The sequence below is a fragment of the Giraffa tippelskirchi genome, chromosome 10 (assembly GCF_054371585.1).
Source record: "Giraffa tippelskirchi isolate mGirTip1 chromosome 10, T2T-mGirTip1v1.2.pri, whole genome shotgun sequence".
Classification (NCBI taxonomy): domain Eukaryota; kingdom Metazoa; phylum Chordata; class Mammalia; order Artiodactyla; family Giraffidae; genus Giraffa; species Giraffa tippelskirchi.
In genome coordinates, this window is record NC_137284.1 from 66,268,134 (window position 1) to 66,283,045 (window position 14,912).

A 14,912-nucleotide genomic window follows, 5' to 3' on the forward strand; every position below is an offset into this window, starting at 1 on the left:
TGATGAAAGTGGAGAGTGAAAAAGCTGGCTTAAAACTCAACATTCAAAAAACTAAGATCATGGAATCCAGTCCCATCACTTCATGGCAAATAGATGGGGAAACAACGGAAACAGTGACAGACTTTATTTCCTTGGGCTCCAAAATCACTGCAGATGGTGACTACAGCCATGAAATTAAAAAATGCTTGCTCCTTGGAAGAAAAGTTATGACCAACCTAGACAGCATATTAAAAAAGTAGAGACATTACTTTGCCAACAAAGGTCTGTCTAGTCAAGGCTATGGTTTTCCAGTGGTCATGTATGGATGTGAGAGCTGGACTGTAAAGAAGCCTGAGTGCCAAAGAACTGATGCTTTTGAACCATGGTACTGGAGAAGACTCTTGAGTGTCCTTTTGACTGCAAGGAAGATCAAACCAGTCAATCTTAAAGGAAATCATACCCTGAGAAAAACATGATCCGAAATGACACCCCACTTTTATTGCAGCACTGTTTACAATGGCCAAGACAGAGAAGCAACTTGAATGTCCATTGACAGAGGAATGGATAAAGAGGTGGCACATAAATACAATGGAATGTTATTCAACTGTTAACAAGAATAAAATAATGCCATTTGCTGCCATACAGATTGACACAGAGAGTGTCATACTGAGTGAAGCAAGTCAGACAGAAGGAAAAATATCATATCACATTCCTCATATGTGGAATCTAAAAAAAAAAAATTATACAAAGGAACTTACCTACATAACAGAAAGAGACTCACAGACTTAGAAAACAAACCTAGGATTGCAGAGAAAAGAGAATAGTTAGGGACTTTTGGAAGGTCATGTACATACTGCTATATTTAAAATGGGTAACCAACATAGACTTATTGGAACACTGCTCAATGTTATGTGCCAACCTGGATGGCAGGGAGGTTTTGGGGAGAATGGATATACGCATATGTACAGCTGAGTCCTTTCACAACATTATTAATGGGCTTATACTCCCAATACAAAAAAAAGTTTAAAGTTAAAAAAATAGAATAAAAAATAAAGGAAATCAACCCTGAATATTCGTTGGAAGGACTGATGCTGAAGCTGAAGCTCCAATACTTTGGTCACCTGATGCAAAGAACTGACTCCTTAGAAAAGACCCTGATGCTAGGAAAGATTGAGGGCAAAAGAGTAAGGGGGAAGCAGAGGATGAGATGGTTATATAGTATCACCGACTCAATGTATATGAATTTGAGCAAACTGCGGGAGATAGTGGAGGTTAGAGGAGCCTGGTGAGCTCCAGTCCATGGGGTCACAAAGAGTCAGACACGACTTAGCAGCTGAACAATATTTTTTTAAAACTTCAGTGTAATGACTATTTCAGTTTCAGTTAAATGTGTTTAATTTCTTAAAAAAAAAAAAAACTTCACAAAAAAACATGAGTTAATGTACTTTCCCATTTAAAAATCGTTGTGCTTTTACAGACAAAATACAATAATCCTACTTAGAATACTTTGTTCTAATAGCCGATGCCATAAATAATAATAATTATCGGCTTCCTAGGTGGCTCAGTGTGTAAAGAATCTGCTTGCAATGCAGGAGACACAGGAGCTGCAGGTTCAATTCCTGGCTCAGGAAGATCCCCTGGAGAATAGCATGGCAACTCACTCCAGTGTTCTTGCCTGGAGAGTCCTGTGGACAGAGGAGCCTGGTGGGCTACAGTCCATGGGGTCACAGAGAGTCAGACATGACTGAGCAACTGAGCACACAGGCGCGCAACTTAAAACATACTATCCACTAGGTATTTTATATAAAACTATGAATTCATAAAATTATCACAATTCTATGAGAGGACTATTTATAGCTCTGTTTTATAGTCAAGAAAACTGGAGGCTGAAATGAGTTTAAAAAAACTTTCTAAGGTCAAGTTGCCAGTAAATGGTACTATCAAGGCACTGCAGTTAAAAAAAAACACATAATGAAATGCTGTGATGGGCCAAGCAATAATCTCATATCAGAAGAAAAATATTTATATACACAAAATACTGAAGAAAAATCATCAGTGATTTTTAGATACTGAACATATAATTTCTGCAAAGTGAATATCATAATTTTTCCACACTCTGTGCCTTGGATAGCTTTATTAAACTTAGCCCAAAACCTATCCCATGCCTCTTTGCTTTGACAAAGCTCTTTTCTACGTTACAAAGCTCATATTGTAAAATGTGGTATTGAAGGGAGATGTAAAAGAAGATTGTAAGTAATTTTCTTATTATCAATAAAATTCCACATTCCAAAGGTACACTGGTGGACTCCCCTGCTGTTGGAAGGTTCATGGCATGTACTGTTAAGGTTATTACATCCCGCAGATAGTCACAGTATTCTGAAGGTAGATCCTGGGAAGTGAGAATAATTCAAAGAAAATGTCATTTATTTTCTTTGTCCTTCCTGTCTGCTGGGATTGAATGTTGATTTTTTTTTTTTTTACCTATTTAATTGTTCCCCTAAGCACATCTGCAAAAAGATACACCATATCCTGAAACCATTAAATGTTCACCCAAGGAGCTTTTTCTTGAATCCAACAAAATAATTTTTTTTTCATTTACGATCTAATGTGTCTGTAGTGAGCATTGACTTTGTGTCCTTCTAAAAGATGACCATGAAGTCTGACACAGGTTGCTTAGCAACTGCCTTATGCCCAGAAGTAGAAATAACTCTTTGATATACTCACTATGTGTATTTCTCCTGATTTATTTCATTTGCGTTTAGCATGGGAGATCAAACAGAATCATTAGAATCCTACTAACGCCCCCAAGGGTAGAAGAGCTCCTGGTCCACTTTAAGCTAAAGTACCCAGAGATCAAAACAGCTTATGTGTCATCACAGAACAGTACTGCAGAGTAAAAAGAACAATAAATACACTGTGCCTGTCCATTACCAAAGGCAAGGTGCATACATTCTCATCAGTGCTGGCACTACACTGGTCTTTGAAACTTGAAAATAATTCTCAAACTGTTATCTATAAGCTCACTCTTTTTTTTCAAATGATAAAAGACTGCATACTTCTCATTATGTGGTTTGCTAAAAAGTCGTTGATATCCTAAAGGACAATCCATTGTTTTAATGCATGATATAATGTAATTTATCTTGCAGCAAGAACAATACTAATCACTTTACTTGTTTACATCAACCATCACTCTTCAACCCTCATTGTATCTGATCCAATCTAAGCTCATTTATATTATTCATGACTTGTTTATATAGAAAGAATTCAACCAAACACACAGTGGTACTGCACTTCAGAACAATAATCCATGCAGACGAGTCCTGGGTCTTAAATCCAAAAATGAAAAGCTTAAAAGCTTTTAAAATAGAATTTGGGGGAGGAAATATGTAGCTAATATTATGATGTAATAAATGTGAAAACATACGATATTGGTAAGGATAAAAATTTGAAAGAATTTTAATACAGGAAACCAGTCAGGTTTTTATAAGCCTACTGTTTTCAGCACAAGTTTTCAAATTTCAGTGTTCTGGAAATCTGCAAACTTTTTTATACCAAACCAAATAACAAGTAGAAAATCTTTTTAAATGGTAAAACATTAATTTAGAAACCTCAAAGTTATCAATATAATAACATCAAGGCAAAATTTACCCCATTACAAGACTAATATTTAAGGAGTTATTTTGTTTTACACAATTATTTAAAGATCACCTAAATGTCTATGAAATGAAGACTAGTTAAACTATAACAATCCATACAGTGAATATAAACAGATAAATTTAACAATATATATAATGGAGTATGTTGCAAAAGCTTTAGTTCCTTTTTTCTTTTTTGTTAATGATGTAGATCTCTACAAACTGATATAGAAACATTCCCAAAATAAATTGCAATGTGACTAAAGAGGGGTGCGGTAGAATGGTTTGCTATTACATTTGTTACATTGTGTTCACAAAAGGAAGTTTTATATGTGTGATATGAGTGAAAATGTATGTGAGTGTAAATACTACAAATATGTGTGATATATTATACATAATATCTCTAGGAGAATGTACAAGAAACTGGTAATAATTTTTGCCCTTGAGAATTGTATATATTGGTGACATTTTTCACTGTACATTTAGGCAAAACTTTATTTCTCTTTATGTTCTATTCATGTGATATTACAGAGATAGAAAGGCGGACTCTCTTTTTCTTATTGATAGAGAAAGAACACACAGCACACAGTGCCCAATAGATCCCAACTGTAGCACATGTTGATCAAGAAAGATTGAACCATAAAAATAAAACAAGCATGGGAGAAAAATCAGAATATTTAGTCCCACTAACCCAAATTCCAGCAAACAGAATTAACAAGACTTCAGAATATGAAAGAATAGCACTTTTCTATGAAATACTATTTCTCTTAGATCTGAATTCTAACAACAAAGGAGAATTTAATAAGGAATTACTCTAAGTCAATGCAAAAGATCAAAACTTCTTTTAAGTGAGCTAATAATTATGGCAACACAGTAGCACCACAAATGTGCTGTGCTAAAAAAAGAAAGAGAGATAGCTCTAAAGGAATACATTTCAAAGTGGGTTCCACATAACACAACTCTCATGAGAGGCTGCCACAAGAGAAAGTTCCATGGTCAAATAAGTTTAAAATATTGTACACTACATCTTTGCAGAAAAAAATCATTGATGTGTTGGAGACTCTGGGTAACTGATGTTGCTAGAAACTTGTTTCAAACTTCTTGACCACAAAAATATTTTCATACATACACAACTATTAAAATTCCTGGGAACTAGTACTTCATTGATCCCATTTTGGGAAACACTTCTTTAAGAATATAAAGAATATAAAAATACTTCTTTGATGACCTTCCCAATGAGCAAAAACATACCTTATCAATAAATCGGTAAGACTATTATTAAAAGGCTATGATTAAGCTGGTTATTCTGCTTTAGTTAGTCAGATGAAGTTATTAAATAAGACATTGCAATGAACTTTCAAGAATAATTAAGTTAATCTTAATCCATACTCAGACTACTGTTTTGTTTACATCATAACATTTATCACTACCTGTTTTTTTTGTTTGTTTATTTATGTGCTTATTTGTTATTACCTATTTATTCCCACTACAATGTAAACTCCATAAGAATTAGGATCCTGTCTGTCTTACTCAATGCTGTATCTCCAGTACTTTGAACAGCTTTTGTTTATACCAGTTTCTCAGGGCGCATACTAGTTTCTCAACAAATGTTGACAGAATACTTGAATAAATCTAGTACTTTTCTCTTTGTTCCCTCAGGTCAAAAAAGAACTTCTCACTTTTTCTCCTTAGACACGAGCAGTTAAAGGAATTTCTGCTTTGTTTTACTAGATGTGTCACCTTGAATAGGTCACTTCACTGCTCTATACCTCAACCTCTCCAGCAATAACAAAATGGTTGAGGCAATGAGTTAATATATACAAAGCACTGAGAACAGTGTCTAGTGTATGGTAAGCACTCCATGAGTGTTAACTGTGATGATGATGGTGGTGGTGGTGATGGTGGTGGTGGTATTATGTTCTAAGAAAACAATCTTAAATTTAAATGAATTTGGAAAATGGCTGACATAAAATTAAACAGATATTTTATTTCATTTTTAACATCTTTTAATATGCCTCTGTGAATCTTCAAGTAGACTCAATTAGAATAATACCAAAAATTGACCCTTAGGTTGTCTTTTATAAACAACATAACGAATATCTCCTAGAATACCAGAATTTCCAAAACATACAGTTTAGGAAGAACTCATTTAGAAGTGTTTCAATAAAGCAAATACATACATAAGACCTCACTTCATCCACCTCAGAACACATAGAAATTCTAAGAATGATAAACTAGAAAATGAGTGGATGCAAAAGGCACCTAGATCAATGGTTCAATTTATTATTAACCTCTCTTTAGCTTAGGCTATGGAGGTCAAACATGCTCTGGCTGTCAGTGTTGTCTTTTTGTGAAGCTCCCTGACATTAGTCCCTTATCATGTTAGCAGCTGGCTGGATGGTTTCATTGAAGGTTAATGCTTGGGCTCTCATCTTCAGTCTTCTGCACCCTGGTGCTAGCTTGGGACTGTTGCCATTCTTGTCTCCCAGCTACCTTATTTTGCAAAAGATCTAAGTTACCACAGTCTTTTCAGTCAATGAGACTTCAAAGGATAAAAGAGAATTTTGTCATGATCAAAAGACTAAAGTTGTAGTAAAAGAAAGAAAATCTGAAGGTCTTTCACCTAACAAGCTGCTACATAAATGAAAAGGATTAACAGTTAATTTTTAATGCTGTTTAAAGGAAAAGAATTTTTATTTAAACTTGTGTAAGTGAAGTCGCTCAGTCATGTCCGACTCTTTGCAACACCATGGACTGTAGCCAACCAGGCTCCTCCATCCATGGGATTCTTCAGGCAAGAATACTGGAGTGTGTCGCCATTTCCTTCTCCAGGGGATCTTCCCGACCCAGGGATCGAGCCCAGGTCTTCCGTATTGCAGGCAGACACTTTACCCTCTGAGCTACCAGGGAAGCCATAGATCAAGACAAAATTAGAATCCCAAGAGCCAATAAAGGCACCCCCTGACAGGGAAGCAATGGTGATGAGTCAAAGTGTAGTACTATGGTGTAGTGAAAACATAGGCTCTGGAGCATAATAAATCTGAACTGCAAATACAACACCACGTTCTCCCAGCTTTGGGCCCTCTCTGAGTTTCCATATCACTATCTACAAAATTATAAAACACTATATAGATAATATTCATTAAACAATTACTTGGAGCCAGGCACTATTTTAAGCTCTTTATGTGGATTAACTCCTTCATTCCTCACGTCAATGGCCTCTAGCCCAGAACCACCAAGAACATACCTTTGGTCAAACGAGGTTGGTTTTATTGACTTGTGACAATGAGGTAGACCCTGTATCAGGAAGAACTGTGAGGCACCTCAGCTAGTGGGTGTTAGAAAGGACTAGGATTCAGGACTGTGTTAGTAATTTAGGGAAAGTTCTAGAAAGTGGAAAATAGCTTTGTATTTGATATGATCAGAAAGTGAAGGTAATTCTATAATTAGTATCTTAATCATTCTTATCTTCTAGTCAGGAAGAGTAAGGCTAGTTTGGTAAAGAGGCTACAGTCATTCATTTTAGCCAGGATAGGGGGACACTTGGTCATTTTTGTGGTTTGGGCAATGTTTTGTTTTTGTCTGTATTCAGACATGATAATACAGTAGTCTTGTTTTTCTCTTGATTCCTCACAATCACAGAGTGGCCTTGTCTGCCACTGATGGTCTGTGAACTTGTTTAGGTCCCCAGGTGGTTCAGTGGTAAACAATCTGCCTGCCAATGCAGGAGATGCAGGTTTGATCCCTGGGTTGGGAAGATTCCCTGGAGAAGGGCATGGCAACCCACTCTAGTATTCTTGCCTGAAGAAACCCCATAGACAGAGGAGCCTGGAGGGCTACAGTCCATGGGGTCACAAAGAGTCAAGCATGACTAAGCAATTGAGCACGCACAGACAAACCTGTTTATGTTCATCAGGCAAAATGCCACAACCTAGCTGCCAGTGTCAAGCTAGCTTCTAGAATGCCAAGCCCTAGCTGATAGAGCTGGGCCAGCTCCTGACTCTCAGGCGCTGCTCTCCTCTTTCTCACTTACAGCAACATTATAGGATAGGTACTATTTATCATTGGAAGAGACCCTGATGCTGGAAAGATTGAAGGCAAAAGGAGAAAGGGGCAGCAGAGAATGAGATGGTTAGATAGCATCACCAACTCAATGGACATGAATCTGAGCAAACTCTGGGAGACAGTGGAGGACAGAGAAGCCCAGAGTGCTGCAGGCCATGAGGTAGCAAGGAGTCGGACACGACTTAGTGACTGAACAACAAAAACAACAACTACTTATCTAGATTGTGAAGATGGAGAAATGAAGGTCACTCAGCCATTAAGCAAAAGTGTGGAATTCAAATCCAGATAGGTGACAGGCACTATTCCACGTGATACATAACCAGCATTCCTAACCTCTGTACTATTTCCACCTCTCAGTGTTAGTCATTAACACCTGACAGGATGGCTGTAAAGATTTGTAAACACCTGGCTCATGACAGAACTTTCATGAAAAGTGGTACCTATTATTATTAAACAGAGAAACTAAAACATTCTTAATTTAGGTTTACTTTCAGTTGCACAGAAGGTCCTACTTTATGGATTGAGCATATCAAGAGGAGCAGAAAATCTGACTCAAGGCCAGATTTTGTCACTAATAAACCATGCAAGTATGAGCCACAAGACTTTATAAAACCATGCAATGGTCTGTCCCCAAGGAGTTCTGAGTGTTTTTTTCAATAGTTGCCATTGAAAAGTTCTAACTGTTTTAGCCAAAATATTTAATCCTGTTTCTAGAAATGCCCTTCTCTAAGTGTTCTCTGGAGGCAAGTAAAAATACAAATAAAATGCATTTTTTCATGTATAAGACTGGAGTCATTTTTTTAATTATCTTTAAATATATACACAGTTTTCATTTTATTCTACTGATGACTGCATATTAAAAGTAAAGTCTGTGAGGGTCCCAATGCTACATTAGTGTCAGAAACAGGTACAAAAATATGGCATTTTTCAAATATGTTCTTAAAAGCTTGATTTTCTTCTAAACACAAATTCTGTGTATATTATTAACTTAAAATTAAGAATAAGACAAAATTCACTTATTCTTTGATTTCAACTACAGGCTCCTGGCACATTCATAGTAACTCTGGCTCTTATTGCCTGTCACTTGAACATTCTAAATTCCATTGTCCTTACCACTCTTCCAAATTAATTTTTCCTATTTCTCATCCTTATTCTCTATTAGTTAACAAAATAGTTCAGGTTGATTTGGCTTACTGATAATAAACCATCGTCTTAACCCTCCAAGATGGCATATTTGCATATTCTCATTAAGAAAAAAAGATTAATAGAGGACTTCTAAGGCATCACAGAAGCAAATGCAAGAGATAGCTTTAGCCATATATATATAGAGAGAGAGGGAGAGAGGAAGAGTTCGAGCTAGTTTCTTGAGTAGTTATAGGTAACCTATAGTTTGGTATTTCAGGAGTACTCAGTCTTCATTCTTACTTCTAGAAAACTATACATGTGTTACATGTTTATGGACAGGAAAAGGAAGGCTGATTCTGTAATCAGCAAATACAAAGACACACACTTACAAACACAGTGTCATTGTTTGGCTTCTATGGGGTCAGGATTTAAAGATTTTCTATTTTGCAACTAAGTTAGTATGCAATAAATTTTAAGTACTGAAATTAGCCACATCAACATGCTGCCAAAACAAAATAATATCTCAACTCTTGAAGGATTCCAAAGGGAAAAACAATAGTAAGGGACAATATTTTGGAACTTACATTCCAAGAAATGTCTAGAATTTAGTTCCTTAAATCTGCTATCTGGGATGCCTCCTAAATTTAGATTTGTTCAGTTTGTTATCTAAGAAAAAAAGAAAGAAAGAATATCAACCAACCCAAATTTCTAGATTCACTTTTTTGTGATAAGTATGAACTTAACTACATTCATTACCATAAACTGTAATGATTAATCCTAAAGAAAAGGGAACACTCAGTATTGTAGGTAGAGCACTGGACTTGTATCAGCATGACTAAACAACTGACTGAGTTACATATCTGTAAACTGAGAGAGGTAGGGAAAAGAAGTAGTTCCCCGGGGTTCTGGAACTATTTTCAAAATTTCAAAACTATAACAGAATTAATGTATTTTCTCACAGTAAGTGTGCACTAAATACTAGAATCTTTTTACATGGTAGAATTTCATTATCTCAGGATGGTGTCATTGCCGAACTCATGCTAAAGAGATCAGTAGTTATATGTGTTCAGATTAATTTAAAATGAAAAACCTAATTATCATTTAAGGAGTGCTCTTGGTGAGGAAAAAGACAAAATATTTCAAAATGTTGAATCACTGGAGAAAAATTAATTAAAAGAGCCTTTAGCAGTGAAAAGGTCAAGAACCACTCGTACCAGACAATGTCTATGATATCTACCTGCTACAAAAATCAATATAACTATGCATCATTTTTAATATTTTTGAATTCTTTATATAAATTAGATGAAAAGCAGATCAGATTTTATTTAAAGCAGACTTAAAGTTGTTTGAAAATTTTAAATGTCCACATTCTTCCATGTCTATTCACAAGAGTATATTTTCAAGAATGGTTATAGTCTAACAACTATAAACCAGCCTCTTTAGAATTATCTACTTACTAAATTTTTCTATAAATGTATAAAGTTCAAATGGCAATAATGCCCATTTTAAACAAGATTACAAATAAATTTAAAAGATTTAAAACTAAAAATGTTGTTTGTAATCCTACAGTGACATTTAAGGAAATGATGAACATTTTGACAATGTGTTCATCATTATCTAGTACTTTAGAATTCAAAAATATAAGCTCTGATTAGAAAAGTCTAAAATATCATAAGATCCTTTAAAGTCGCCCTAACTCAAACACAAAGTGTCAGCAACTACAGAGTTTGAACTGCAACAGTGAGTTTACGTGTATTCTTTTGCAGTTTGTTTTGTTTTTAAGATTTCCCAAAGACACACACCAGTGTATTTGAAACAGGATCATCAAATCCTGGGAAAGCTTGGTCCTTCTTTCTTTTACACAAGTACACAGTATGAAACATCAAGTAATCTGGCTTCTATCTACACAGAAGTACAAATGAAAAACAGTGGGACTGTAACAGTCTGGCTAGCTGCGTGAGGACAGCTTGTAGAGACTAAGGAAAGATGAATGCTGGACTGTTATCTCAGCCTACCTACACAGTGTAACTGGGTGATGGTTTTGATGATCAGTCAATTCATCCCTAGAATTTCAAATATCTTAGGTATCGTAGAATTCATCCAGTCCAACCCCCCAGTTTGTCCATGATAACCCAGAAGCCAAAGAAATGTAAGACACTCTTTTATAGTCCTATAGCTAGTTGATGGTTAGATCTTAAATCCAGATCTCAGGTCCTGCCCAATGTTCTTTCTACTACCATAAGTTAGAAACCATTTTATTAACATGTTATCGCTTTCTCTAGCTTCCAAACCTGTCAAGGTTGTTATGCCTTAACATTTGCTCAGTTGCTGCCCTCGCCTGTGACTCTTCGGTGGAGGGTCTGCTCAGATGATGCCATGTTGTCATAGCCCTCCGACATCCCCAGTTCTGTTCAAATGTCTTGCTTCCCTGATCCCTGCACCTCAAACCTTACCACAGCTTTAACTCTACTCTCTCCTTCGAATGAGTAACCTGGTCACCTGTGGCTTTTGGCTTACCCTTGGTGATTCCTGCTAATCTCCATCTGTTTGTTTCAATCCTCCAAAACGTTTAAGGTAAGTGTCTGCTAAATATCTAACCTTTTTAGCACTCTTGTTATTCCTTTATTTTGTTTTCTTCTCAAGTAACTGAAGAGGCCTTTAATGCAGACTCTTTGAACCCGATCTTCTGTCTCAACCCTGAACAGATGGTTCTCAGGTCTGGGCAGAGCCTCTTCAGTCTATTCAAGTTATTGCCTTTCCTGTCAGTTCCTGGTTTCTGCTGCCCTCTAGTAGCCAGTAGTAGCATGACAGGATTTGAAACAAGAAAGGCATATTTTTGTTGAATTTAATTACTCAGTGGGGTTGTTTCAGCATCATGCAAATACAACCCAGGGGAAAAAAAAAAACTGATGTATAACTGGAGCCACCACCCTGTGATTCCTCCCCCTCCAGGCCTGAGTCAGAACACAGTTTAAAGTTAGAGCTATAATGGGGCTAGTTATCTATACATGCAATAAATTCTCTTATATATCAGTTTATTTGCTCCAATCTGATGCCCGTCAATGGTTCCTTTCAAAAGTCCAACTCTTTAATGCCCTCACCTGTTCAACTGAAATCCCAGCATTAGGAACACATAAAATGGAAAAAGTGACCAAAAAGCAACTTAAATTCCAACAAACGGGGATTACTTAGATAAATTCGGTAACATAATGTTATATATTGTGACTATGTAAAATTTTTTTTATACAAACCAAAAGTACAAAAAACATACAATATTAAGTGCAATAGCTAAACATAAAAAAAGAAGAATTACAGCAAGAACCCAAAAACAGAAAGAAATGATCTGAAAGGTTAATTGGTGGTTAGTTTTTATATTATCTATAAGCATTTTATAACATTTTATAATCATAAAAGCTGCATCTGTGGGTAACTAAATAGTGGGTCACTCATGCTTGGCTCTAAGACTAAGAGAGTTAGATCTCCAAACAGAACTTTTGTGGCCTGTGCCTGTCATCATACTGATGATAATGCCATTATCATAGCCAAGGACATGGATAATAGGAATGTGGGTGGAATAAAATGTTAGTGGCAAGATAAACCAGAGGGTAAGTCACACTCTTTGGTTGCCCTTCTGCCTAGAGCATCCCTGGGAAAGACAATCCTTTTGGCCAATTAAGCCCACTAAATTTTTCAACAATGTATATGGGAACAACTTCAAAAGTGAGTGACCAGATGTTCCACTACTTTCAGTCTGTGGAATCTTGACAAATTTACATGAATTATGTAAATTTTTTAAAATAAATGTGATCTTTTGTGTAGCCAGGTTGGTGAAATAGGCCAATCCATGTATGTAAACAACCCTAAGGGGGATATGGAGTAGGAATCGTGGTGTCAGCTATCACAGATGTTTAAGATTTCCAATGTATATACTGTCAATATCCTTCTAGAAAATTTGTACCAATCTGCACTGTGGGTGTGGGATAAATGAGACATACTGCAGGTCATGTACATTTTCCAGCATGCTTGCTCTAAATGTGCTGCTTTCTCTGGTTCAAAAAAAGGGACGATCTATTATAATAAAAATGATCATCATATGTGCTCTTATTTTATTATTTCAAGCAAATCCTACTCTACGTTTGGTTCTTCCTCACTGTAGGTAGTAAATTTCTTGCCACTCATCCATGTGCACAATAAATCACATATGCATAGTAAGTGAAAACTGTTACCCTGAAGTGAACTACTGAACACAGTCAGAACATTTCAGTTTTCCTTGTTTTGGTTTCTAGAAGATATTTTTAGTAACAGTAAGTATTTGAAAGTATAATTTCATTGGCCCTCTTGAGTCCTTTTCATTGTACTCATATCACATTTTATCAGTTGACTAAATACAGGTTTCCCAATAATTTTTAGTGGTAATTTCCACACGCCCCATGAAAGGAAAAGATGCAAATTCCTCAAAAAGTATGAAGACTAGGATTCCTGTTTACTTTTTTTTTTCATTCAACAATTATTTGTTGAATATTTGATACATGCCAAGTATAGTTCTAGGAGTTGGGGCTATAACAGTAAGAAAAACTGATCAAAAACAAAAATCTCTGACTCCGTTCTTTTCCTCCCTGGCTGCTTGAAGATCAGCTGCCATCATGAGAGAAACAGTAACTATCTGAACCAGGAAGTTCATGACCAACCAACTGCTTCAGCGGAAACAAATGGTCATCGATGTTCTTCACCCTGGAAAGGCAACAGTACCTAAAACAGAAATTCGGGAAAAACTGGCCAAAATGTACAAGACCACACCAAATGTCATCTTCGTATTTGGATTCAGAACCCATTTTGGTGGTGGCAAGACAACTGGCTTTGGCATGATTTACCATTCCTTGGATTATGCAATGGGCTGCCGTCTCTGGGGTCGCACAGACTGAAGCACAGTCGTGTACTTCGGACACGACTGAAGCGACTTAGTAGTAGTAGTAGTAGGATTATGCAAAGAAGAATGAGCCCAAACATGGGCTTGCAAGACATGGCCTGTATGAGAAGAAAAAGACCTCAAGAAAACAGTGAAAGAAATGCAAGAACAGAATGCAGAAAGTCAGGGGGACTGCAAAGGCCAGTGTTGGTGCTGGCAAAAAGAAGGAGAAAAGATTCTGCAGTGACCATATCTGTGGTGATTTTACAGATTTTTCATGAAAGAGAGAATAAACTAAGACCTTTTCAGTACAGTTCAGTTCAGTTGCTCAGTCGTGTCCGACTCTGCAGCCCCATGGACGACAGCACACCAGGCCTCCCTGTCCATCACCAACTCCTGGAGTTTACCCAAACTCATGCCCACTGAGTTGGTCATGCCATCCAACATCTCATCCTCTGTCGTCTCCTTCTCCTCCTGCCTTCAATCTTTCCCAGCATCAGGGTCTTTTCAAATGAGTCAGCTCTTCACATCGGGTTGCCAAAGTATTGGAGTTTCAGCTTCAACATCAGTTCTTCCAATGAACACTCAGGACTGATCTCCTTTAGGATGGACTGGTTGGATCTCCTTGCAGTCCAAGTGACTCTCAAGAGTCTCCTCAAATACCACAGATCAAAAGCATCAATTCTTCGGCGCTCAGCTTTCTTTATAGTCCAACTCTCATCTCTGACTCCCTTAAGCCTACATTTCAGTAATTAAGTATTTTTTATCTATATATCTTTTATACAAAGCTCTATATCTAACCCATGACAAATCCCATCAGCTTTCCCTTCAAAATATATCCAGAGTCTGACCACTTTGCACAACCTCCATAGCTAATTTCTCTTCTCATCATCCTAAGAGTATTTTTGGCTGTTTTCTTTGCTTTCAACTTCCTTCTCCCTCCACCCCCTCATCACCATTCACATACACACAGTTTATTCTCAACATAGGAACCAATGTCACCCTTTAAAACCAAAGTCAAATTCATTGCTCTCTTGCTTAAAGCCCTCCTATGGCACTCCAGCTCACTTAGAGAAGAGCCAAAACTGTGCATTGGTCCACAAAGTCCTACAGAATCTGGCCTCCTGATACCTCTCTGACTTGATTTATCAATCTCTCCTTTGCTCATTTGCTTCAGTGATGGTGGCCTCCTTGCCTTTAAC

The 14,912-nt window shown here is 36.8% G+C and overlaps 2 protein-coding genes across 2 annotated transcripts in view; one reads left to right on the plus strand and one right to left on the minus strand.

The window, feature by feature from the left end:
- COXFA4 (cytochrome c oxidase associated subunit FA4) overlaps positions 1 to 14,912 on the minus strand; it is a 298,091-nt gene that overhangs the window by 244,568 nt on the left and 38,611 nt on the right. The window lies entirely within an intron of this gene.
- LOC145524014 (small ribosomal subunit protein eS24-like) lies at positions 12,234 to 13,865 on the plus strand. Its single transcript, XM_081535367.1, has 2 exons — positions 12,234 to 13,690; positions 13,782 to 13,865. Exons 1-2 carry the CDS (start codon positions 13,484 to 13,486, stop codon positions 13,863 to 13,865), a joined length of 291 nt encoding a protein of 96 aa, XP_081391493.1. The 5' UTR covers positions 12,234 to 13,483.

Excerpts from the sequence above, each read along its gene's own strand:
- LOC145524014 (XM_081535367.1), top strand. The coding sequence starts at position 13,484 with ATGACCAACCAACTGCTTCAGCGGAAACAAATGGTCATCGATGTTCTT. Across the intron at positions 13,691-13,781 it reads TTTACCATTCCTTGGATTAT|GATTATGCAAAGAAGAATGA; the intron begins GCAATGGGCTGC and ends TAGTAGTAGTAG.